Raw genomic sequence first — 26,302 nt, forward strand, 5'->3', positions numbered from 1 at the left:
AACTTTGCTGTTGTGGATTTCCTCAAACTGTATATATCACTTTTTGATAATCAAAATTTACATAATTCAAAGTGTGCATCCTATGATTTACAACTACCGTCTTTGAAAAATCACTGTTTTCAAATCCTGTATGTAATCACCCTCTAGTGTGTTCTTGTTTGTGTAAAGTGTAGGTAGCATGCCATATTTGGAAAAGAATGCAGACAATAAACACAAGTGTAACTTAATGCTTGCATGCCAGCATTATCTTGCTTAATGGCAAGTTATTTTTTCATTGATGTGTAATGCATTCTATCTGTTTTTTAAAAAAGATTCTGTCATGAAGTTTTAAATAACTTCATATAGTTTTAAAACGAGATGAAAACTATGAAAAGAAGAAAATTAGGTAAAGAAAAGCCATTCTGGTAAAACAAAGTGAGTGTGTCATTTAGAATCAATTTCATTTAAACTAAACTGATATAATTGTATAATGCTATAAAAGGGAAGAGACTAATACCTTTCCTATAGAGCAGGCATGCCCAACTCCCAAGAGACCGTGATTTACTCCCACTATATATAAAAAAACCTGGCATTAATCCTCTCATTGGATTGACCAAAGTTGTTGAGTTTTTTTTGGGGGGGGGGAGCCAAAGTTTTTGAGCTGTTTTGCGGGAAGAAGACCCGATCTACCGGTTGGACATGCCTGCTATAGGGAACTAATGATTTGTGTATAGAAGAGCCCAGGTTAAATCTCCTATATTGTAAAACAAAACAAAACAAAACAAGTAGCAGATAAAGATGACTATCTCTGACTGGAACCCTGCAGAGCTACTACCAATCTAAGCAGATTGTGCATAGATAAATAGCCAAGCTTAATATAAGCAGCTTCCTTTGATACTAAACTTAATATTTGACAATTGGTTATTGGACTGACTCCTTTTATACTGAAATAGCAGGTAAGAACTTTGAGAGAATTCTATGACAGTATCCTATAATGAAATCCATAACCTAGGTTTTTTTTTAAAAAAAATATTCCTTTCCTTAGGAATGTGAAATATTTTGTAGAATGACTTTGAAAACTTAGAATAATCCAGAAAAATATTGCAAGTTAGTCATAGGGTCTGAGATCTTGTGTCCATGGGTTTGCACCTAGCAGAGTGGCCTTGTTGAATTACCCCATGTCATACCACAAGCTGCTTTGCAGCTCCCATCGTTGCAGAATCCTTTGCTCTGTGTCTTAAGGAGATGATGTTCAAGAAACATAAATACAGTTCTCCTTGAGGATGTAGTGCCAGTTAAGTGGATCTTTGCATCCTTGTGCATATTGTTGGGCCCTTTGTCTTCAGCCTTTGCTGACATTTGGTATTGTTTATTTTATACTGACCCTTATAAAGTATATATATAAAAATAGTCTAAAATCAAGAATGAAACCCCGTGGTGGTAAACTGCTTTTTTAAATGCCTGTGTCTCAGATGACTCATCAAGATTTTGCACAGAGGGTCCAGCTGTTTCTTCTATAACCTTATAGGGAAATAATGAGTTGCATTGCTGCTGCTGCTGCTGCTGCTGCTGCTGCTGCTGCTGCTGCTGCTGCACACACACAAAAATCACAATAGTGGGCTAGCAAGAAATTTATTAGAATTTCAACATACTATATTGTAAAATAAGATCGACAGGTCTCCTTAGTACCTTTATAGTAAAGTATTTTCATTAGCACACCTGTATTAAGGCTATATTTGCTTATAATTCTACCTTTTCGTCTCTCAAGGTGACTTGGAATACCAAAATTAACAGTAAAAAGTAAAAAAAAAAATTAAAACAGAAAAACTGCACCAAAACAGTAAAGGAAGCCACCAAAACAATTTAGAATGGTGCAATCCAGTAAAGAGCCATTTTTGACTCTTAAAAGCATTAAAGATATGAGAGAGCAGGACAGATGTTGTCTGGTGCTAGAAGATAGTAAAGACTCTGTACCAAGTGCACTGGCATAGTTCATGATCTGGGATTAATTAAATTTAATCTAGCTGTTACATTCTAACACCCGTTGTAGTATTTAAATGTTCTGCAAAGGGGATCCCATGCATAACATTAATTATCTAGACTGGATGTTACTAGATATACTAGATATATATTTATGGCCAAGCCATCTGCACCAAGAAAGGAGATAGAGCTGATGCCTCAGGTGAAACTAGTGAAAGATGTTGCATGGTATGACACCTGGCTTCCAGCAACAAGGCTGGAGATCAAAAGTGTACAAAGTTATAGATAGGATTGTATGTAGGATTGTATGTTTGATATCTCTTCCATGATAGGCCAGTACCAACTGCACCACTGTGTTGTTTGGATTGGGTTTCAGTTTGATAGCTTCCATCCAGCCCATTACTTGGCTCCAGGCATCTGGATCTGATAAAAAAGACGAGAGAGCTGTGTGCCATGCCTAAATTGATTGCAGAACTTTGCACAACCTCTCCCAGCAACTTCATGTAGCTCTTGGAACAACATGGGAACAAAATAGAGCCTTGTGGAACACCGTAGCACAAGTACCATGGCACCAAATTGCAGCACTTCCCAGCCAGATGGGTGCTAAGCACAATGTCTCCAGTCCCCATCGTGGCAAGTTGATCTAGAAGGATACTGTGATCAGTTATATGCAAACCAGCTGAAATATCCAGAAGAATCAATAAGCAATCCAATGGCAGTATAGAAAATGAACATTTTCCACAACTGAGCCCCCCAGCTTTTCCGTACTGGCCCCGGCTTTTGGTCAGTTCTAGGGGCTTCAGACAACTTTTGAAGCTTCACTAGATATATAAATGTGTGAAAAGGACAGAAATTTCAAGGTTCATCAAGACTTCTTGGATGTCGAAACATAATGTTGTTTTTAAATTGTTACATAGTGGAGCTTTAAAAAAAAAGCCATACTACTGCTCTTTATGAAGCATCTTATTGTGCAAATGTTTTTCCATACCCAGTGTAGCTTGCTACAAAGCGGCGTTCATTCCTAATAGCTCTTTTCTTTCTACCATGTCACAATATCTGTATTGTTCTGGAAATGGTTTTCTGAGTCTCTCTCTCCTGATTTGATCCCAGAATTAGTGAACAAAGCAACTAACTTTACACTGGGTTCCAGCTGGCCAGAGAACAACTTTCAAACAAAAGGCTGAATTACGCATGAGGCAACTGCATCCTGTGTTGGATTGTTTAGTATTAAATATGTGACCTGGGGATATTTAATCCAGTTGGGAACAGGAGTGCAAAGGCATAAGAAAACATTGGTTTTCAACGACTGTGATTATTGTTTGTTTTCACCTCTGAGCTTTTATCAGGCAAAAATACAGCTTGAATTGGTGTTAAAAATATTTTTTGAGATATGTGTATACTTTAATGTAGGCAAATTTTAATTTTATTTTACAGAAAATCAAGCAAAAGCTAAAGAAGCTGAACTATCAGATACTCTTAGCCCAAGCAAGGAGAAAAGCAGTGACGACACTACAGGTGCATTTTGACCATAAGTTTAAGTGTACTTTTATGTCAATGAGTACTTAGAAGATTTCTTAAAAGGGGGGGGGGGGCTATTTAAAGTTTAGATAAAACTGTTTACATACTTCATTTTGTTCAGATGAGTTTTTCTGTGTTGCCGCAATGTTGAATGACCTAGCTATTCAAGTAATTTGTTTCTCAGAATGCTAAAATAACTTACTTTCTCATTTAGATGCTCAGATGGAGGACCATGAACTAAATGAACCCATTGCTAAAGTTGCCCTTTTAAAAGGTAAATTACTGTCTTCTTCATGTTTCAGATGGCATTTGTCAGGATTTTTTGTGTAATATGCAAATATTTTAGTATTGGGCAACAATTTTGTTTACAGTTAATAATATTTTTTATTGCTCTTGCTGATGCCTCCATTGACATATTCAACGCACAACTTCGAATCCTGTGCATGTTTTCCAGAAGTAAGCCCCACTAAGTTCAGTGCGGCTTACTCCAGTGTAGATGTGCATAGGATTGTAGCCTTATGCATAGTTTAGAACTTATATATTCTTGGTTTGTAGATGAGCACATTTTCTCCTACAGTTGCTGAGATTAACTAGATTCCTTTTAGCATCCCTGTAAAAAACTGTGTGCAGATTTTAGTTAATGCTATGAAGTCCTTTCTACTTGGGAGGCATGCTTCTGAATTTTTCGTTCTCTCATATCTTTGTCAACAAAACTGCTTATCAGGATGTCCTTTGGGGCACCAGATGAAATAATGAACTGCAAGACTTATTTCATTTAAAATAAACACCCAAGTGAGTGTTAGTAATTTATGTATAAACCCGACATAAAATGAAAACAGAGAAATCAGAAACAGAAAACTTCCTTTTTTGTTTCCTGGGACCAGATTATCTATGATAATCTATTGATAATCAGGCAGGCACCTTCACTGTATTCTTTTCAGCACCTGCTAAAAACATCCTTACTTAGACGAGCCTGCCCAGATGTTTAGAAAGTTTCTATGAGTTTTCATCTGTTTTAGTCTACTCTGTTGTGGTTTTAAATTATGCTATTCAACTATGATTGAAAAGAAAATAAGCAATATTCTTGGATTTGCCTTTGGTGAACTTTCTGAACCTGTCATTTAGTGCATCCTGATTTCTCACCCCCAACTTTCTCCTTATCAAAGTTTGACACATTTTGTGTGTAAAGACTGGCTTATTCAGAATACAGAGAAATAGAAGCCTTGGAGCTGGCAATCAGCAATAGCCAGGAGAGAAGTGTACACCTCAGATTGTAAAAGCTTCTGGCTAGGACAGAATTATTTACTGCAGGTACCAGGACATTCTGGAAATGCATGAATGATGGGTGCAGTTTGGGCCAATATGTCTCCCAACTTGACTACACCTCTCTCTCACAACTAAAAGATCTGGTGTGCCTAGGAGTTAGCAGTTCCACTGCTTTCTGCCTATAGAAGGGTATAGAGTATAGAAGAGGAAGCCAAGGATATCCCTTCGACCTTACTAAGCCTTGCCTTGTCTTCTAGTAGGTATCTGGTGTGCTGAATATGCCATTCTTCTAGAAAAAAATTAATAATGAAAGAATAAAATTAGCATCTGCAGTGAAATGCCAAACCGCTTTGAATGTATTTATGAAGAGTTGCTCATATTTGAAATGTTGCCTCAACAGAGTATGTTGTGACTTGAATCGCCTGCCTACATTATTCATGCGGATTTAAACTTTGTTCTTGCACACAGGGCTAGATTGTATTGATATTTTACTTCCTAACAATGTTTTAATTTATCGCCTAACCTTTCTCTAATGCAATGAGTATCTGACTAATTTTGCATGACTCTTTTAAGATCCTGTCTTCGCAGGGTAATGGAAATTTGCTAGAACTGATACTTTAAAGAAAAATGTTCTTTTAGCAGATGAATTGCAGGGTGCACAATCTGAAACTGAGACTAAACAAGAAATTCAGCAGCTGCGCAAGGAACTGGTTGAAGCCCAAGAGCTAGCTAAAACAAGTAAACAAAAATGCTTTGAACTGCAAGGTGAGATGAAGGTTCCTTTAAATCTGCAGAGTACCCAGGAAATCATATGGCCAAGTACTTTAGTGACCAAACAGATTGTTGTTGTTCAGTCATTCAGTCGTGTCTGACTCTTCATGACCCCATGGACCAGAGCACGCCAGGCACACCTGTCTTTCACTGCCTCCTGCAGTTTGGTCAGACTCATGTTGGTAGCCTCGAGAAGACCAAACAGATAGTTAAATTTATTTAGTCTGACAATTGTTGTTAAGATACGTACATAGGGCATTTTTATGCTCTCCATATGATGGAGGGGTAAAAAATAACAACACAATCATATACACATCTGCTCAGAAGTAAGTCCCATGGAGTTGCTTGAAGCTACACTCCTATACCTGGGAGTAAGCCCCACTGAACTCAATGGAGCCTACTTCTGAGTAAACATGTATAGGATTGAACTATAAATTTGAATGTTTAATTTAAGCAATGGAAATAAATAAGCCTTTTTAATAGTCCATTTCATTTTGTTCCATAACATGGTAATATCATGGATGCATTGAAGGGAAGCACTTTTTTTTTTTTAAAAGCTTTAATAAAATGTATTAACAGCTAGCAGTGTAACATGATTATTTAAATATTTTGATTTACTTACATTGACTCTGACATTATTTTAATGAGCTACTAAAAACTAATTTCTAATGTTTTCCAAATGGTAAGTATAATGGAGCAAATCTTCAGATCCTCTCATTATACTTACAGCAATGTTAGAAGAAGAGAGAAAAGCTTATCGACTGCAAGCTGAAGAATCCACCAAGCAGATCCAAGTTCTCCAAGGTATAACACCCTTATGCAAAAGATTTAGTAGAAAAGATGCAGATGATGCATTTGAATATGGCAAGGACATTACCAGAGTTTTGTTTCACTTTTAAAGAACTTCAGTTAAGGATTACATTCAGACTAGTGGTTCTCGCTTGAAACTCTGATAAGTTTCAGAGGTTCTCGACCTCTGCTTTAAACCAAAGTGGATTTGTCGCTGGTACAGACAATATGACAAACCAACATTCAGGGAAAGTGAAACTAAATTCTGTTGAGATTATGAATACGTATCTCCACCCACCTCGAATTTAAACGGCATTTTTAATATACTCCAGCAGTCACTTTTGATTAGTTGCAGGAGATGAGATCAGCTGCTGCTGGAACAAACAAGGAACTACTGTTTTGGTTTTTTAAAAATAGCACTGTTAAGGAGTATGGGTTGGTGTAGGTTAACAGCACCAATTCCTTTCTGAGAGTGGAAGTGAGAGGACGTTATACTGTTCCATCATTCTGTTGCCAGCAGGCTTTGGCTACCCAGTCCCTTCTTCAGAATTTCAAGCAGACTGTCCAGGACTCCCATCCACCTGTATAAAGAGCAAGCAAGCAGTACATCTTTAGCTATATGGTCAAGACGATAGAGCTTAAGATGCAGACATTCCAGAATTAGAGCAACGCTTGGACAACTTTATGAACCAGGCAGGATGAGATCTGTCTGACAGCTTGCCCAATTCTGCATTGTGTGCCAAAAGATTAATTGACCTTGGTTTCCAATTTGTCTAAATACTTGAAACATAAAACTGAATCTAATCTAGGAATGGTGTTTTCATGAGATGATAGAAGTGTTGGAATTAAATCATTGGCCCGGTTTGCACATAACACTAAACTAGTTTATGTATTGAATTTATATACCACCCTATGCCCACAGTTTATCACTGTGTACATGAGCGAAAAGGAACCTGAGCAAAATCTCACACTTGTATGCTTGTCTTTCTCATCTGGGAGGATTTTGACAGAGTTCAGTTACCTTTTGTCAAAACTTGGCTTGTTGTTACATACAAGCCAGAAATGCTGAATTAAAAACATGGTCCCTGATTCATATGACACAACAAACCAGGGTTAATGGAAAGTGGATCAAAAATTCTTCCCAAATACTTTCCCTGGCCATGCATGTGGAGGAGAGGAAGGTGGTAGCACATGAACCTTTGCTCAGGCTCATTCTTGTTTGTGCATGTAGCACTAAACCATGGTTTAGCGTTTCATGTAAGCATAGCCAGTCTGTTTGCACCCAGGTTCTTACACCCATCTTTTCTTGTTTTCTTAGCTTCTTTTTAAAAGTAAAGTGCTAAAGTTCAGTCACCTTCCATTTATAGAGCCCAAATGGCTGACATGAATTTGCCTACCCAAACTCCTTAAGAAAATCTGATTTCTTGTAAATGTTTACAGCTCAGCTGCATCAGCTGCAGGAAGATATTGAATGTCTTCGTGAGAAAAAGGAGAGTGAGATCTCCAGTACTCGAAATGAGTTGCTTAGTGCTCAGAGTGAGATGCTGTTACTGCAACAAGTGGCCGAGAAGGCTGCATCTGAAAGGGAAACAGATGTTGCTGCTTTACAAGAAGAGCTTCAGAAAGTAAGGGCTGAGCTTGAGCGGTGGCGCAAAGAGGCTTCAGAATACGAGAAAGAAATCGTCAGTCTGCAAGCCAGTTTTCAACTACGATGTCAGCAGTGTGAGGATCAGCAGAAAGAGGAGGCCACCCGGTTGCAAGGTATGGCACTAGATGGCCCTCTTAGTTTGATCTAGGAAGAATATGCCTATAGTCCTTTGTCCTTTGCACTTTAAATGACACATATAAGTTTAGGGGCTTCTGCAGTCCACTGATGCAGCAAAGTGAAGATATGTGACTGTGACAGAAATTAGTCTCTAGTAGGCTTTGGTTCAGCAGTGGACAGTGGGATCTGTCTGTACAGCTATGCTATGCAGACACTTTATCTGGAATCCCTGAAAACATCTTAAAGGTTTGGCAAGCTATAGCAACAGGTTTGTAGCGTAGCAACCTTCATTTAACTATAAATATCATCCTTGAAATATCTTGACTCCCAACTGCTGTTGGTTGGGTTGAACCATTGCAAGAAATCAAAACTGATGAAATGCTGGTGAAACTTTATAATGTAATATTTGAAAACAAGGCACCAGAGCACCAGCTTATACAGTATATAGTACCTAATTGTGTTATGACATTGTGCTACAGTGTTAATGTTGCATGCGTATAAAGCTGCACCAACAAAATGGGCTATTGTTTTGTGCTAATTACTTACTGTGAGATTATTATTTTTAAATAACCACATCCAACTGGCCTCTCCAGAATTATTTCATTCATTCTGTGCTAATTGCACTGATGAGTGTTTTTCAAAATGTATTCAAGCTTCTAATTGTTTGCCTCGATCAAACAAATGCTATCTCTCAACTCAGAATGATCTGTTTCCATGACTACAATATTATAAACAACTAGCTGTTTCTATCTATAATATCATTGATAAAATCCTTAAGATTTCTGCTAGCATGTGTACCTGCATTGTTGTAAAGTTCTATCTTTAGGGTGATTTTTCCCATGTTCTATGAAGTTAAATCATAATATTTTCTAGTAAATTGGTGTAATTATGATTCCACCATTTCTGAAACCATGGAGAGCTGCTGCCAGTCAGTGTAGACAAATTTCTGAGCTAGTTGAATTCCGTATAAGGCTATTTCTAGGTTTCTGTTTATTGTGGCATTTGGTAATTATTTAGCACTGTGACCTCTTTATCGGTAGTTCCTGAAACTGTGAATGGCTTTCAGTGGAAAATTAGTTTAGCATATATATCAGTAGTGCTGATTAGGGTGGGTCAGGTTTAAAGGAATTAAATGTGTTACTATGAAGACTGGCCTCAAGTTTTACCACAAACTGGGTATATAATTATTATGTCAAAGATATTTTGGAATAATTGCAGACATTACTCGAACACCTTTGAAGACCCCAATTTTCAGTCCACTTTAATGAGTAACATAGCATTACTTGCTTGTAGGTGAACTTGAAAAGTTGAGAGAGGAGTGGACTGTTCTTGAAACCGAATGCCTTTCATTAAAGAAGGAGAACTCTTTGCTTGCATGTGAACTTCAGCGACAGGAGAAGGAGCTCCATAAGTAAGTGCTGCTGAAGCTAATGGTGAAGTCCATAGATGTTGGATGGGTGAATCAGTCTTACCATATGGTGATAGTTCCTTAAAATTGGGCGCTAATTTTGAAAATGTATTTCAAATGAAAATAAGACTTCCCCTACAAGTGGCAGTATTCGCAACACCCTGCACTGTTTCTTCTAGCAGATTTGGTCATTTAGTACATCTGAAGCACTAGACAATTTTTGCTTAGGAATTTAGTGATTTGCCCTGTTCTGAAGAGAAATAGAAAAGTGTACTATTGGTGTCAAGTCCTTTCTCTCCAACCCCCGCCCCCAACTTCAAACAATTTAAAGCAGGCATGGACAAACTCGGCCCTCCAGATGTTTTGTGACTACAACTCCCATCATCCCTAGCCAACAGGACCAGTGGTCAGGGATAATGGGAGTTGTAGTCCTAAAACAGCTGGAGGGCTGAGTTTGCCTATGCACTGATAGCTAAGAGATTAGTCCTTCCACTATCAAAAGTCCTCACCATTCAATGAACTGAGCATTGAAAATGAAGAACCATTAGGACAGGCTGTGAAATAATGAAAAGCTTTCAATGGACACAGTGCTTTTTGGAATTTTCTGAATGCCATACATTCCATGAAACTTGCATCAAGAATTTCCTAACTACCCTTGTGGTCGGGGTTGTTGTTGGGATTTATTTTTCTTCTCTCCCTTTTTGGAGCTTCTGGAAATTATTAGGCAAGATAATAACATAACGAGGCAGGAGGGAATGTTGAAGGATAGAAGTTGAGTGGAAGCTAATATGTTTTAATTTTCATTTAAAACTTTTAAGTTTAAAATACTCATTAGTAGCAGTATTGAAAGATGTGTTTTGATTTTGGAAAATGCTGACTAAAATACATCTGAAGAGATAAAATGGAATGCATTTGAATGCCAGTTTGCAAATAATGTGAAGGTCACTTTGTAGAAATATTTTCCGTATGACTCCCCCCACCCCTCCCTGCTACATGACTTAAAGGTCATAGCATATGTAGCCTTGGCTACATTTTAGAGAATTGCCAGACTAATTCCATGCTTTGCAGTCTCCAGCTGCAGCAATGAATCAGAAGCGGGATGGTCTTCCATTGCAAGCAAGACATCAAAAGCCCTACTGGGCATGCAAGAAGCCCTTTACTGGGCCTAAAGTAGTTTTCTTGGTTGCTTCACTTGTGTTGCAGAGACCTCATATTCTTTACCATGACTTAATACTCTCTCTTTTTTAACGTTGGAAAGATTGCCTTATGTTGTGGTATGTTTTCATTATCTAGCATTAAAATTCATTTATAAACAGTAGGCCTTGCAACAAACTACTGCAGTATAGCTTCACCTCCAAGCAAGAGTACTCTGTTCCAGCCTCTTAAACCAGGGCCTTCCACTTCCCTGTTTTTCTTTTCGAACTTGACCATAAGCTTTCCATGGCTTCTGGACAGTTCTTGCTCATCTTCGCATTAGGCTATATTTTGGAAGGAATGGGTCTTGTACTTATGTAAAGTGTGGTTGTCCCAAGCATGTTGCTGCTTCCTTCCTTTTTCCAGCCGCCCTTTGTTGGCAACATTCCTGTTGGCACTCACCACCTGTGTTTGCTATTAGAGGAAGTTATAATTATTTACATGTTGCCGGGACACCTTCCAAATGTTGGTAATATATAAGGAAGATGATTGTAAAGAAAGGTTTTAGTTAAATAGGCAGGTGAATGCCAGCTCTGGTTTCTGTTCTCAGCTGGTTTAATTTTATTTGAACATTGGACTGCTTTGCACATAAACCCTAAACCATGGCTTAGCATGATGTGAACAAGCCTTGGATTCTTACACTCTTCTTTTCCTTCATTGAAGCCACAAGGAAGAAACCGAAAGCTTCCACTTCCATTTTAGATTACTCACAAATTAACATGTAATCTAAACTGTAAAGTGTCATTAATCTTTACTGTAGCTAATTGAAACAACTCAGCTTCATGAATTGTTGTTTAAAATTGATTTGTTTCAACTAGCAATGCTTAATATTAATCACAGTTTGTCCAGATTCAGAAGGGCATTAAAATGTGTCTAAAACAGGAGCAGAACCTTCCAGATTCTTCCATATGGTAGCACTAGAGGAGCGGGGGTGCATGAATCTGAGGCTCACTACAATTCATTCTCATAACACTAAACTATGGTTTAGCATAATGTCCAAAGCATTCCATTATCTATATTTTTATTTTGGTGTTGTGTCAATTAAAAAACATTTATTTTCCCTTCTTGAAACTTCATTATGCATTTGTTATGGAACTTTGTATGCAGTATGCCAGAGCACCAGTACTGTTTTCAGTTACAAGGATACTGTGGGTGCATAGTGCTGCACATGTTATAAAGTGCTTGATTCTGAGGAGGGGAAATAGATGACATGTCGATTAAATTTGTTTCTAAAAATGTAGTATTCCTTTGGGGTTTGCCCTTCTTTTCTTTCGCAGCTCTCAACAGCAGAGTTTAGCGCTTAACAGTGACCTGAGTGTTCTTGAGCTGACTCGAAAGGAGCTTGAAAGTAAAATGGGGTCTTTGAAAGAGCAACATCAGCGAGATGCAGCTAGTCTAAAAACCCTTCTTAACGAAGCAGAGAATCAAGCTAAGGATGCTCAAAATGAGGTAGGTATCAAGAAATTCAAGTTCATCTTTATCACTGCTTTGTATGTCTAAAAACAATTGTTCTGGATTCCATCCACCCTGTGGGGACCCTGACTGTCGTTCTCTCCTGCCCTGTCAACAGCATCCTCCCCTTAGCTGCATTTGGATGTAACACGAAGCTACAGTTTAGCTCTGGGTTCCTTCTCCTCTGTTCCAACTGCAAGGAAGGGACAGAAAGTTTTTGCATCCATTTTGATTATTCATAGTAACTCATTTCGCCCAAATTAAGAATTGTGGTTAGTGTGAACTGGTCTAGGTATACAAGCCAAGGTATACACTGTGGTTTTAAGTTGTGTTTCCCTAAACCATAGTTAACACTAACCACAACGTAGACGTAACGCTAACTGTGGTGAGCTGGAAATGGAAGCAAAAGCCTCCATTCTCCTCCTTGTGGCTGTGCCAGGGGAGAAGAGGGAAGTGGGGCACATGCAGGTATGAACAAGGCCTTTGGGAGACAGACAGATTTTGGAACTAAAGAGATTTGAAAAGCTGCCGTTAATGGGTGTGGCTGGGGAATAGATAACCTAGCTGAGTTTATGTGAAATAATTCTGTATGCATTGTCTCTCAAAACTGTCTGAGTTAAGCATGCTCTTCTGCGTGTTGAAATGTACTCCAATTCTTTTTTTAAAAAAGGCTTGTTTGTGCTTATTCACTTGTCTTTTTATGATCTATCTATCTATCTAATCAATCCTGCCCTTCGGCAACAAAAGGCTCCTAGAGTTGCTTGCAACTCACTACAAACTGGACAGTCCCTGCCTTCAGACGTAAAGCCCTTCTTTCCCTCTTGATTTTCTCCTTTTGTTAGGGCAAATATGAAGATGTGCCTGTGAACCTAATTAGGGCTAAAGCTGTAAAGTGCTCATTGAGTTCAGTTCCTACAGTTACTTCATGAGATGATTTTTGCCTTTTCAGTTTCATATGAGAAGTGTCCACATTGATGATGTTTTATATTTACAGCATCAGGTTAAAGATTTGAGAATTGCCTGGTAGTGGTTGATGCCCTGTGTAGTAAAATCCATAATAAAAATGGCACACAGTTCACCTCATGACAACTGTGCCACATTCAAAACGAACCTGGGTACTGAGCCTCCTCCCGTTTCCAACTTTTGTAGAGAGTGAGTGGAGTGGAGGAAAGTAAGAATGAATTCATATTATTCCTTTATTCTCTGCACTGAAGAGCTTAGGCACATTAGATCCTGAGGGAGGCTTTGAACTTTGTGATAGAAATTCTGCTTTCTGTAAAGATTAAAGCGTTCAAATTGGTTTTGTAGCCAAGACAATCATTTCCCTTAACAACTAGGAATGCACATCTATTAAGGTGAGTGTCTTTTTTTAGCATTTGAGCTTGCTAGAAAGTGCATAAAGTAAGCATTAAAAGCCTTCCAGAAAGTGCCTCATGCACAAACAATGGAGGTGATAAACCTCCAGTAACTGTTTTGTTTCTTCATTAACATTACTAGGAAAGCATTGGTTGACCATTTCCATTGCACTTTTCAATCCCTTCCCTTGTTATCATTTCAGTTGCCATCTGAATGCCATTTTCATATTTATTTTGTAGTTGGGATTAATGGGTCTGTATATTTTGCCAACATTTTGGCTTTCAAAATTCACTAATACAGTGGTGTTACTTAGTTGTAGTGGACTCTATATATGCCTTTGCAGAGAAAACTTTTGTTTCTACAGGGAATTCAGAGCACTCTGTTTATCTCCTTTTAAAACCTCGAGGGGTGTGCGGTGTGTGTGCTGTAATATATAATATGATCCATAATTTGGGGCCTTAGCACTACAATCAGCTGTGGTGGATTTCACATACTTGCCATAAGGTTTCTTTAAAACGGGATTCTATACTGCTCTGGGTAAATATGTTTTTTGCCACTGAAAAGAGAAATGCCTTTCCTGGTAGGAAGTTATCTTTCAGTTTTGGTGCTTTGAGTTACATTTTGATGGAGAAGCTTGATTCCAAATTGTGTAGTACTTTATAAAGAAAACTACAGAACTTTGTGACATAAAAGACTTCTCTGAGTAGACCTGCAAAAATTAACGAACCTAGGTTAATATTAGGCCTACTCAGGGTAAACCCAGTGAAGTTGATGGATAAGACTAATTTCAGTTCATTAATTTTAACATGTCTACTCCGAGTAGGACTTAGTTGGGAACAGCCCTAAGCTTTTTTTTTTTTTTTTAAGTGTGACATTCTCTTTCCATATATGGAAAACTTATCTCCTGTCCATGGCCCTCCTTCCATGACACTGTTCCTCTCTGATCTTCTCTTACTATGCTTATGGTCCTTAAAGGTAGATAGTTGTACTGAATTTGCTGATGTGCAAACTTTCTCTTATTTTTGAAAAAAATGTTGAAAACAAATAGTAAACACCTAACAGGCTTTCAATGTGATTAAAGTTTTGCAGATGGTGGAATTGATTTTGTGCCATACTTAAATTTACAACACAAGGCAGTTTATAAAACTCACGATAAAAACATTTTAAAAGTTTGGGAACTGGGGAAAGGAAGTGCATTGTTACATACTTGGTAGCCATTTAGTGCATTCCATTCCCACAAGCCACAAATCCCAAAGCAGAGCCTGTGCTGGTCAGCTGCCCATCTGCATGGAAGAAAGGTGTGTTTATCCAAGGACTGAATGTTGAGCTAATGTGTGATACATGACCTAAGATGTGATGTTCATGTAGTTACTGACCCACACTACCATACTTCTTTTTCTGTTCCTGTGACAGAAGCAGTCTTAACTCACCCTAACTTGTTTTTTTGTAGTTGGTTGTAGACTTAGGGTTGGTGGCACATCAGTAAAGCAGGGCTGGGCAACCTTCTTGGCTCTATGGGCCAAATCTGTGGACCAGATTTGACTTGGTGGTGATCCCATACCCTGTCAATTACATAATGCCATTGTATCACATCACATGATTGCCAGGTGGGCACCTGTGCCCACCTCTCGAAATCCTTTGCATTGGGTTTCCAAGTGCCCAACTTCCAACTGGGGAGCTGCAGCACCTTCAAAACATCTAGAGTCTCAAATGGAAGTTGGGGGTCTTTTAAAGACCTTTGCGAAAGCTCTCTTTGAAGCATCCCCATACACTTCCTTTAAGGGGGGGCGGAGAGAAGAAGCTCTTCTTCCCTGCTGGCACCTGCATGCCTGTTTGCTTGAAGGAAGAACACTGAGCTGCTTCAAAGAATGCTTTTGCAAAGGGTTTTAACTTGCTGCCATCAGCTGATCAAATCTTGCTGCCTTGGCTGTGCAATCCTGTTTCCAGTTGGGAGCAGGTTGCGCAGCCAATGCAGGGTTAATTTCTTTCCTCTTGCCTGTTGGCTGACATCACCAGTGACAACAGCTGATGCGCAGGTGGGAGTAGTTTGGAGAGGATAGCCTCACAGGTAAAAACTGGCCCATGGGCCACCGGTTCACCATTCTGACAATATTTTTTGTAGTACAATGGTGGCAATTTATCTGGAATAAGTTATAAACTTTTTCAGATGAGCTGAAAAGCATCGGCTGGGAAAATGGTATTAATTGTCTCACTGGTTGTCTTCAGTTTTTTCTTTGAGTCAAACATGTTGGGAGTGGCTGTATTTTTATCAAATTAGGCATGAGGTTTTCTCTGCTGGAAAGAATTTGGATGACATTTCTGGAAGGATGTCTAATAAAATGGAAAGACATGCAGCTTTTGATCTAGAATAAAAAATTTGTTGCACCATTTCTAAAGCCACATCCCAAAAGGAAATACAGGTGAAACTCAAAAAATTAGAATATCGTGGAAAAGTCCATTTATGTAAGCAATTGTTTTCATTAGCTACTGGAGTTTAATATATGAGATAGACTCATGACAAGCAAAGCGAGATATGTCAAGCCTTTGCTTGTTATAATTGTGATAATTATGGCGTGCAGCTGATGAAAACCCCAAAGTTGAAATTGTTAATTTGGGGTTCTCATCAGCTGTACGCCATAATCATCACAATTATAACAAATAAAGGCTTGACATATCTCGCTTTTGCATGTCATGAGTCTATCACATGTATTAGTTTCACCTTTTAAGTTGAATTACTGAAGGAAACAAACCAAATGACATATGTTATGGTCTAGAATTTTCAGCAGAAAAGCCTCATGGACAGCTAGATTTTATCTTTAGGGAATCTGACTAGTGTTTCACATCTTGAGCAGGTGCTGTTATTAATTTCACACAATGTGAGAATTCTTGTATAAAAAGCTTTAATCTAGATAAATGAATGTTTTCTAGCATGGAATAACTTGTGAAGTAAATATGAAACAAAGGTTTATATAGAGAGTTGTAAGTATCTAGTGGAAAGGAGCAAAACTGTAATACAGGCACCATGCATAAAGAGAACATATTTCAGTGCTCCGTTTTATTAGAGGAATCATAACAGGATTCAGTATTGCAGCAAACCTGTAGCTGCCAAACCCTTTTCTGCTCTTCTATCTCCTGTCTCCCACACATGAAACAGATTATATGACATGACTGCATTCCCCCACTGCTGGGAGAGGAGCAGGAAATGCTGGGTCTAGTTCTGACATGAAGGATTTGTATTGTGCTTTGACACTTTTCCTTTTCCTCTCACCTTTTAGAAAACAACAACAAAACACCAGTGATAACAAGATAAACCTTATTCTAAAATTATTGGGGGGGGGGTTATTGAGGGGATTAAATGAGGAGAGGAGAAAACCATGACAGCCACCTTGAGCTCCTTGGAGGAAAAGGGGGCCTATAAATGCAATCAATCAATCAATCTTAGTGCAGGGGAATGAACACGGATCCACGGTTTTACTTTTTCCTGAACTTGATTCCAGTATAGCAGAAAGTAAATTGCTGCCCTGCCCAAAACATGCATATTAATTTCCATGTAGTATTTTATTGAAAAGCATAGACACATCTCCCAAAGCTACTTTAACCTCTTAAATCTAGTTTAAATGGGTCTGTAGTATATGTGTTTTCTTTGCCTTTAGTATGAAAAGACACAGATCATACTCTCAGAGCTGAAGTCGAAGTTTGAAATCACTGAGCAGGAAAAGCAATCAATCACAGATGAACTCAAACAGTGTAAAGACAACCTGAAGCTGCTACAAGAAAAAGGAAATCATGTAAGTCTGTATAACACGTGTGCCAGATTTTTGTTATTTTATTTCCACTGCGAGATTACTAGCCATGCCTGATGAAGGTTTGGAAAAAGCATTTCGTGAAGTTGCAGGAATTTCATGAAATCAGTGGCCCATAAACTTCTCCTGCCCAATACAATCTAATGGAGTAACTCTAATATTGTGGGTGGGGGTGCCACATTCCATAGGGGAAAACTGACCTGGAAATACTTTCCCCATTCAGATTTGAATCTGAAGGGGAGAATAATTTATTGAGTCCCAAAGTTCTTTTCTGAGCCTGGATCTGAAGAGCCTTTGCCAGAATCTCTATTCATTTCCTCCTTTGAAATATTCAGTGCTTACAAAACTAGCAATTTGGCCAGTGGAGATATTCCATTACCCATAATTTTTCAAGCATCTTGCTTCAGAAAACCTTTGTTAATCAGGGCAAGATATCTAACACAAAAAGAAGCAGAGACTGAGAGAACAGCATTTTTCAGCTGTACTTCATACAAGAAGTGAATGCCTTCTTGAATGTCAGTTTCTGCTTCTCGGGCGAATAAACGAGTGTCATTCAGACTTCTGTTGACTTTGAGGGGAACAGAGCTTAGATCTATATAGTATTCTCTACAGCAACTAGAATGATTTTAAAATAAAATTATCCTAATATAACCCAATCTGCTATAACAGATTAGTGATATGTGAAGTCTTTGCACTGCAACAGTTACAGAATCAACCTCGTTGTTGTCGCTTGCTGTGGGCCTGAGTATATCTAGTAGAACTATAGGGAAATAACTTGGATGCCCTGTTAATCTGCAGTCTGATGAATATTTCTTGGTAGCAGTGCTAATTGTCTTTCTAGTAAAATGCATTCTCAAATCAACTTAAACATATATATATTTAAAGTTCTATAAAAGCACCTGAGAATACATTAAAGACCAATAGAATACAATAAGTGTATCAACACCTAAAAGAAACTTCATCTGCTATCTTCATCTTCCACTTTTGTCTTAAAATGTTTTCATGTGTAGAGAGGAATAAATGTGAAAAATATTGTGCTGATATGTTGGAGTGCAGAATCTGAGTAGAGTTAGTCTCTTACTCAGGGATTTTCACTACAGAATCAACATGAATTTTACTTTCAGCAATAAACATGTTTTGCCTGATTCAGTCAAATGAGAAGATTGAGTGAGTGTGAACATTCCAAATAATGGTCTGTTGCTGGGAGATTCCAGGACATTTTGATGGCAGCTCTTGCTCAACCTTTTTGAGTAGAAAAATATCTATCCAACTTGGCAATATACAAAGGCTTTGAAATAATAATAAAACAGTACTGACTGCCATATTCCCTAATCACTAAATTATTAGAAATAGGGACTGAGAAGAGTTATGTATGCAGGTGGTTGGTGATTCAGCTACAGGGTGAGTGAGGAGTAGACATTCATTTACTTTACTGGAGAACCTCACACCCAAATGGATTTACTGTTATTTTTCAACCTTGCAGGTTGACAAAGGTGTTCTCCTGTTAGTTTCCCCTTGAGTTGTTTTATTATTTATTAAATTTATACACTATCCTTCATCCTAAGATCACAGGGCGGTTTATGGCAAAAAGAAAAAGAAAGAAAGAGAAAAGGAAAACAAAATACATATTATAACAACAACAGAAACCAATAATCATCCTCCCACAGACACATTTAAAAGGGCATCGTTTGTTTTTATCAGCCAAAGGCCTGATTATAGAGGAACATTTTGTCTGGTGCCTAAAAATATGTAGTGAAGGCACCAGGTGAGCCTCCCTGGGGAGAGCATTCCACAAATGGAAGCCACCACAGAAAAGGCTCATTCTCTGGACCTCACATGGAGGAGGCACACAAAGAAGGGCCTCAGATAATGATCACAGGACCTGGGTTGGTTGATATGGGGAGAGATGGTCCATGAGGTATTGCAGCCCTGAGCTGTTTAAGGCTTGATAGGTCAAAACCAGCACTTGTTTTTGTTTTTGCTATGCTGCCCCCTTTCCACTTCAAAGGCCATCTTTCTTTTCTTTTTTTATTTCCCTCACTACTACTTTTCTTTTTTTCTTGGCAAGCAAGTGAGTTTGATGCATTGGCTTCAAAGTGTAATAATATTATATCAATAAAATAATTAAAAGCAAAACAACAACAACAACAATAACAACAACCCAGCACTTTGAATTGGGCCTGGATGTGCTCTCTAAGGCTGGAGTAAGAAACCTTTTTTGGGGATCGAGGGCTGTCTTACCCTGGAGGAAAGCTGCCACAGGTGTAGTGGGGGACAGGCACATTTCAGTTGTTTGTGTGGCTAGATCCATGTACAATCATATACCCTTAGAAAACATGCACACGTATACACCTGGTTCCCATGGAAACAGAAGCATATATTTCATTTTTAATTGCACTCATTTGCCAGATGTTTTTTCAACAAAATGTCTTGAGACAGCCACACGTAACTAGGCGTCAATCCTGCAACCCTTTGAATCTGTGGAAGCCTTGCTTTTTACCCTGTGCTGACTTCCACCTGTGCTGCATCACACCTCTCCCACTCACATACATGCCAAATGCCACATTCTCTGTCCAGCCCAGGTGCACTTTTTATGCTCGCTCACAGTATGTTGCACTTGGATAGTAGAAGCCAGTCTGAGCTGAGGTGAGTGTGTGCTTGCTGGGGCATGAGTAAAAATTTGCTATGGGCTCAAAAGGTCACGTGAATTCTCCCTCATTTAAGTTGCCTTAATATTTTGGCTTCATTCTTACCAGAGTACGTTAGAAACAAGTATAAGAAATATGGTGTAAAATACCTATGATTAGTAATATGTGTAAATAGCTGAAATTATTATTTGTGTTCAATTGAATTTCTATAAATAAGCTTGTTTTATGTTGATCCCGATAGGGGAAATAATAGTTTCCATAAAATAAACAATCAGAAAATACTGTGCTTCCAACAGTCACTAATATTAAAATTCTATGGAAAACCTTCCTGCTGCGCTGTCCTTAGGTATGAGGTTGAACAGCAGGATCTCCACCTTGACTTTTTCATAAGATTTGGATGGACCATATATGGAGAGATAGCCAGGTGTTCCCTATTTTGCATCCTATGGACCCTATATCATTCATTCTCTGCTGACAAGAGATAGGTTGCAGTGCATATTGAATCACTTCTTGCACTGCCTGTGATTCTGAACACCATGTACGCAGGGGCTTCCCATTTTAGTAACTGAAAACTAAACACCCCACTGTGCTCATCATGCATTTACCTCATTTACCTCAGGCCTAGGTGTATCAGAGCTCATGATGAAGTTATTGTATCATAAATAGCAGAGTGTTTGGGGGATTTGACTGCTAAAAATCATTACTATAGCCCCGAGTCATCATCATCATCATCATCATCATCATCATAATAATAATAATAATAATTTATTTGTACCCCACCCATCTGGGTGGCTTCCAACAAATATTAAAATACATTAAGATACATTGAGTACCGGTAGTTATTTCTTGTTTTGGAATCTGCTTCAGTTGATCAATTGCTAGAGGGGGTTGGGGCCCAGTGACCATTTTAGAGGAAGCTAATGCGAATGTCCTTGTGACATATCAGGGCACACAGCACTGAAAGTTGCTCTTTTGCCTGCTGAAATGTGATCTGCGTGACCTGAAGTTTGGTCCACAGAAGGGTCTCATCAAAGCCCTGATTATACAAGAAGGCATCCTCATTTGTGAAGAACTTATATGTGGAGAAAAGCACTTACCTTTGAGTATACATTTTTTTCCCTATATGTAGGCGATACCAGGATAGGAAGAGCTTTTTACAAAGCGTCCAACATAAAATAATTTTTTTCTACAGAGTTTGCATTCTGTTAAAAATGCAAGTCTGCTGCAGATGGAAAGGGGAAAGGTGGATTTTGTTTTTGTAATTTTAAATGGCTTTGTATCCAGATGGATTAAAAATCCTGATTGGTATTTGAAGCTCCTGAATATTCTGTTGAATATGTTTTGAACATCTAGAATTACATAAAGCACAATTGCACTCTGTCTTCTAGGGAACCCTCCTGAAATGCAGTAAGAGTTTAAGGTTTATTTTGCCCTAAAATATTACATTCTGTAAGATTAAAAAGAGCTTCCTTAAGGGAAGAAATGCTTTGTTGTTCAATATCCATGTTTACTTTGTACAGTGGTGTACTAACTTTGTATACCAGACTAGCTGTGTCTTCTTGTTAGATGTCTTTAGTGTTTCAGTTGAAACAAAACTTGATCTTTGAGCTTTCCCCCTATCTAAATCATCTTTACCTATTTGATTATTTTATAGCACAAAAATGATTTTAATATCCCTTCCCTTCCCTTTAGCCTTCCATATTACCACCCGTCCCAGCCGTATTCATCGGCCTAATCCTGGCTTTCCTGTTTTGGTGTTACAACCCATTGTGGTAGAGAAAGGTACTACAAGCACTATTCAGTCCATGTATGTTCGTCCCTCTCACCTGTTTGTGCCATTTTTGTAAGATAGTGCATGGTGAAAAACAGGTATTGGTTTACCTGATGCAAATCCTTCATTTAATAAGTCATTCTGTGTGATATTGGCAAACCAAAAAACAAACAAACTAATCATTTAACATCTGTCTTGTTTTCCTTGTGCTAGTGCTAACAGTGTCCTGTTGTAACCTACTTGTTTCTGACTGTGCTTCTTCTAACACCATTTGTCTTTTGTAAAATGCCGCAGAGTTAGGGCCTGGAAGAAAACCTAACTGCTTAATGACACTAAACAAATGAGGAGTTTGCATATTTGAATCTGGTCCCTTATTTCCTTTTTACCCTCCACTAATTCAGAAATTTCTCTCTGGATTTGAATGCCTTTCACTTTTCTCACTGTTGTGGTGAAGAAGATGCTGGGTGGGTGGGGAATGAATGGACAAGGTGTGGGCAACAGGTGGTGGGTTTGCATTTCCAGTTCTTGCAGTGATGGATATTACCTTCCCAAATGCATTCTGTAAGACTTACCACCCTCCGTGTGGAATTATATTCTTCAGAATGATCATAATATACACGTTAAGATTAACACCGCTACATTTCAGAACTGCTTTAAACCTAGGCAAGAAAAGTTTAATGTGTTGTTAATTGTTAACTGATGAACTGATACTTTGTACAATGTTCTGGAGGAGGTCTAACAGCTCATAATTTGGCATGGCATGCATTTATCTTGGCACAAGCATCAAATGCAGTTATCAGATTAAAAAATTCAGAAAGGTTTAATAGGAAGCATTCAGTTAAGGGATGAATTTATGCATCTGCTAAAGCTAATGATGTCACTTCATGGAGACTTAACATCCATTGAAATTCCTTCACTTAGAGGAACTTTGTTTAACCCCTTGATGCCCAGTCAAAAAAATAATTCAAAACCACGAACAGATGGGAAACCTCCTAGGGACTTCCAGGAACTTGAAGGGGTTAACTAATTAGTGTCCACTGAAACAAATGAGATATTGATTATTTTCCTTTTTTTTCTCCCTACACAGAGACAATGGCCTTGGATGCCTGTGATGGCAGCTTTGGTCGCTGTGACAGCCATGGTGCTGTACCCAGGCCTAACCAGAGCTTCTCCATGAGAACTGTTGTTGAATCCATACACCGTCCTCCCTTTAGAAGCTGGCATCATTCACATACTGGGGGAAAGACAGATTCATCATGTTCCTTTTTTTTTTTTACCTCTTAGTACCACAGAGTTTGGCTTCAGAGCAGAAGTAGGGTCATTGCTTTAAACTGTACAAAATGTATCTGTCTATAAAGAGGGAATAAAATTATGACTTCATTCTGTCGTGAGCAATATTGTTGCTCACAACTTCATGTAATTCTTAAGATAGTATGTTGGAGTTCTAAATACTGTTATGGTGGCCTAAAGTAGGCTTCTTGGTACCAAATTATTTATGCTGGTTAGGTGTGTGGATATTTTACTTAAGAATCTGATTGCCAGATTGAAAGCAATGCATTTCTCGCCCCACCCCCACCCCAATTTGGACACCCATGCCAAATATCCTTTAATACTTGGAAGCAGATGCAGTGTGCTCAGTGCCTTTCAGTTTGACTTTATTTGTACATGAACATACCATTATTATTTTTTACTTGCTGTGAGTCACTGAGCTATTGGGAACAATTTTATTTTTTCCAAGTCTTCTGACAGAAACAAGTATTTTTCTTCAGTAAAGGTCCTATTTTATCGATGACTTGGGAACTGGTATAATTCATTGTCAGCCTTAAAGAGCTCTAGAAGAAACTGAACGGACATCATCGGTCTAGAATGTTTTTGTGTGCAGGTGTGTGCATGTGTGTGCCTGAGTGAACTAAGGTTTTTCTGGGAGCAAAATCTTGATTTTTCTGATGGACATAGTGCAGTGATCCAATTTTTAGTTTGAATGTAATTTATTAAATCTCATGTATATAGACACTATAAAACGCAACATATTTTCGCACATATCACATTATAGAAATGATTTTTCCAGTCACTTATTATCAAAACCAAGCTGGGGAAGTAATATTTGTCTCTTTAAACTGTGTTTTCATTGGCATAATTTTATTATTATGTGAAGTGCTTGAGTGCTTCTATTGTTAGGGGAAGGAAGAAGACAAAATCCGAAATGGGCAATCCTTCTGGAAGGTAGAATAATCTAATTGGTCCTCTATGCAACAACTTAAGATGAAAGAATGTGCTATCAATGATTAGCAGCTTTATGTCACACTTTATATGGCCTTAATATTAATGTTTCCAGTAAGCATTGACTTGTGAATAGGGGTATGTAATTAAAACCTGAATAAAGTGCTAGCTTGCACTGCTCAACAGCTCTGTCAATTAAGGTCTGTATTAATATACAAATAATGGCACAGTGAAATGTTTCAGCTGATTCATAGGAAGACTTATCTCAGCAAAACAAAAATAGTTGGTTCAAAGGATTTAATGGCAATCAGCATATCTAGTTAAGTATTTAAATAGAGTTTTTAGTTAATAATTTGCCTTTGAGGTGTTGAGGGTCACTTTACTTTAAAGGTTCTGTCTTAAACTATTTGGGATTTGTTAATGGGAGGATCATTTAGAATTAAGGGAATGTTAGTCCACAGACTCTTAGAAATGTTGTTTTTGTTCATTTCATTCTTTTCATTTGCAGGAAACTGTAACACCCACCCACACGCACACACACACACACATGCCAGTGGTACTCAGTACCTCTTGTATATAGGTTATTGCAAATATTATTCTGAAAATGCTTAACTTCAGAATTACATTTTTAAAAGTAAATAATTGTTTTAAATCTATTTTGTAAAGATATAAAGAAACAATAGAATTTCTGGAGTACAGATTGAACTATTTGCACTAACACACATGATGTGCATGATTTAATAAAATAACTTTACTCTCCCTATAAATGTTTGTGTTGAATCTCATTTTTGACATCCATAGATTTTTGATAAGTTTGTTGTGCACTAGAGAATGATGAAATCCTTTTATGAGCAATGATTACATTATATCTGGTAGCCGTGAATATGAAAAATGCATTATCCTTTTACTGCATTGGCTTAATGCCTGTTTCTAAGATTGACAATAAATGCTTCTGGTGGGGTATACGTACAGATTACTGGCATATCACAAGGCCATGAGGTTGCATCAGCATCACAACCATGTTTTGTTGACATTATAGTTATTTGCTGCAGATGTTAAGGAAGATACCAGACATCTCAGGGTATCCACTGTCCTTGTCCCTCTGTAGCCCTAAGAAACAGGCAACTTTATATGGTTACAAAAACGGTGCTGCCAACATGGCAGCCCTGTATTGAGTCTTCTACCATCTCCAGTCTGCCATGTCTCGTACAACTTACCCCATGTCCTGATACTATTACATTTCACCACATCACACCTATCTATAGATACGCTTGTACAGTGGTACCTCTTGTTACGAACAGGATCCGTTCCAGAGCCCCGTTCGTAACCTGTGACATGGGTAACCTGAAGCGCCAAATCATCTGTCACATCATTTGACGCGTCAGCGCTTGTGCGAACCGCCAAACCCAGAAGTAATGCAATCCGTTACTTCTGGGTTTGGCGCGTTTGTAATCCGTGTTGTACACATCCTGAAGCATTTGTAATGAGGTACGACTGTATGAGCTAATATTGAGGCAAAGCTGTGTTAGGCATAACACCTTGTTCATCAAGTTTCTGCAGTTGTATTTGCACTCTTAAGCACACAGAACTTCACTCAGATTGTTAAGCAGTCTGCTGAACAAGTATAGAAGTTGGAATACACCATCTCAATAAAAGACTATATGGAATTTATATATACCTTTTGGGTGTTTCTGAAAATAGAGTTTGACAGGCTGTTCTTGCAATTCTCTTTGCAAATGTACACTGAAAAAAGCAAGAATTTCCAGAAGCTTAAAAAAAGTGTGTAGACACAAACTGTCCTGAATTGCAGTTGCTCTTTGGATGGCATTCTGTTGGACTACAGTGTTTTTGAATAACCTGGGATTGAGTTTCTGCTGCACTGCCCAGTTTACTAGAGATAAATTGATGTGACCTACAATGATACAAAGGACTGCCCCCCAAAATTGAATGCTTCTATTTATTCAGGATTTCTTTTACAATTCGGCCAAAATACTGGTGCTTATGTTCAAAGGCTTGATTCATTAGCATATATATAAGAGGGAACCTTGTGAATAAGTAGGACCACAGTATCATTCTTGCTCATCTTGTTTCTCATTCAACTGTCCCTGGATTAAGTTTGTGTGTTTATCATTCCTTGAGATAATACGGCTCCAGCCAGCTCTGTAGCAAGATCTGTTTTGTATTAATGACATCTCAAATTGTATTCAGCTTAATTAAAACAAAACAGAACAAAACACTGAGCCACCTGAAGACCTTTTATCAAAACTGTGGTATTGAAATAGCCCTTTTGTTTTTCTTAGCCACAGAGCAATCTCATTTGTGATATAGAAGACTTCCACAAATGTTGAGACAATCGGACACCTGCACAAAATGGGAGCCTTG

At 38.2% G+C, this 26,302-nt stretch overlaps 1 protein-coding gene across 19 annotated transcripts in view; it reads left to right on the forward strand.

Moving 5' to 3' along the window:
• The window catches only part of SLMAP (sarcolemma associated protein), a 91,593-nt gene extending 66,906 nt beyond the window's left edge, over positions 1-24,687 (forward strand). For 6 of the 19 annotated variants that reach the window (XM_033140974.1, XM_033140983.1, XM_033140981.1 and 3 more), the window contains 9 exons: positions 3,394-3,474; positions 3,692-3,751; positions 5,383-5,508; positions 6,244-6,318; positions 7,744-8,064; positions 9,362-9,479; positions 11,948-12,119; positions 17,132-17,266; positions 22,788-24,687. In XM_033140974.1, the coding sequence (XP_032996865.1) occupies positions 3,394-3,474; positions 3,692-3,751; positions 5,383-5,508; positions 6,244-6,318; positions 7,744-8,064; positions 9,362-9,479; positions 11,948-12,119; positions 17,132-17,266; positions 22,788-22,877 (1,178 nt within the window). In that variant the 3' untranslated portion in view covers positions 22,878-24,687. Of the gene's footprint in view, positions 1-3,393; positions 3,475-3,691; positions 3,752-5,382; positions 5,509-6,243; positions 6,319-7,743; positions 8,065-9,361; positions 9,480-11,947; positions 12,120-17,131; positions 17,267-21,621; positions 21,712-22,787 lie in introns of all 19 variants that reach the window. The other 13 variants (XM_033140978.1, XM_033140980.1, XM_033140984.1 and 10 more) reach the window with 5 other exon arrangements.
• Positions 24,688-26,302: the final 1,615 nt, after the last annotated feature.

Source organism: Lacerta agilis, chromosome 2 (assembly GCF_009819535.1).
Source record: "Lacerta agilis isolate rLacAgi1 chromosome 2, rLacAgi1.pri, whole genome shotgun sequence".
NCBI lineage: Eukaryota > Metazoa > Chordata > Lepidosauria > Squamata > Lacertidae > Lacerta > Lacerta agilis.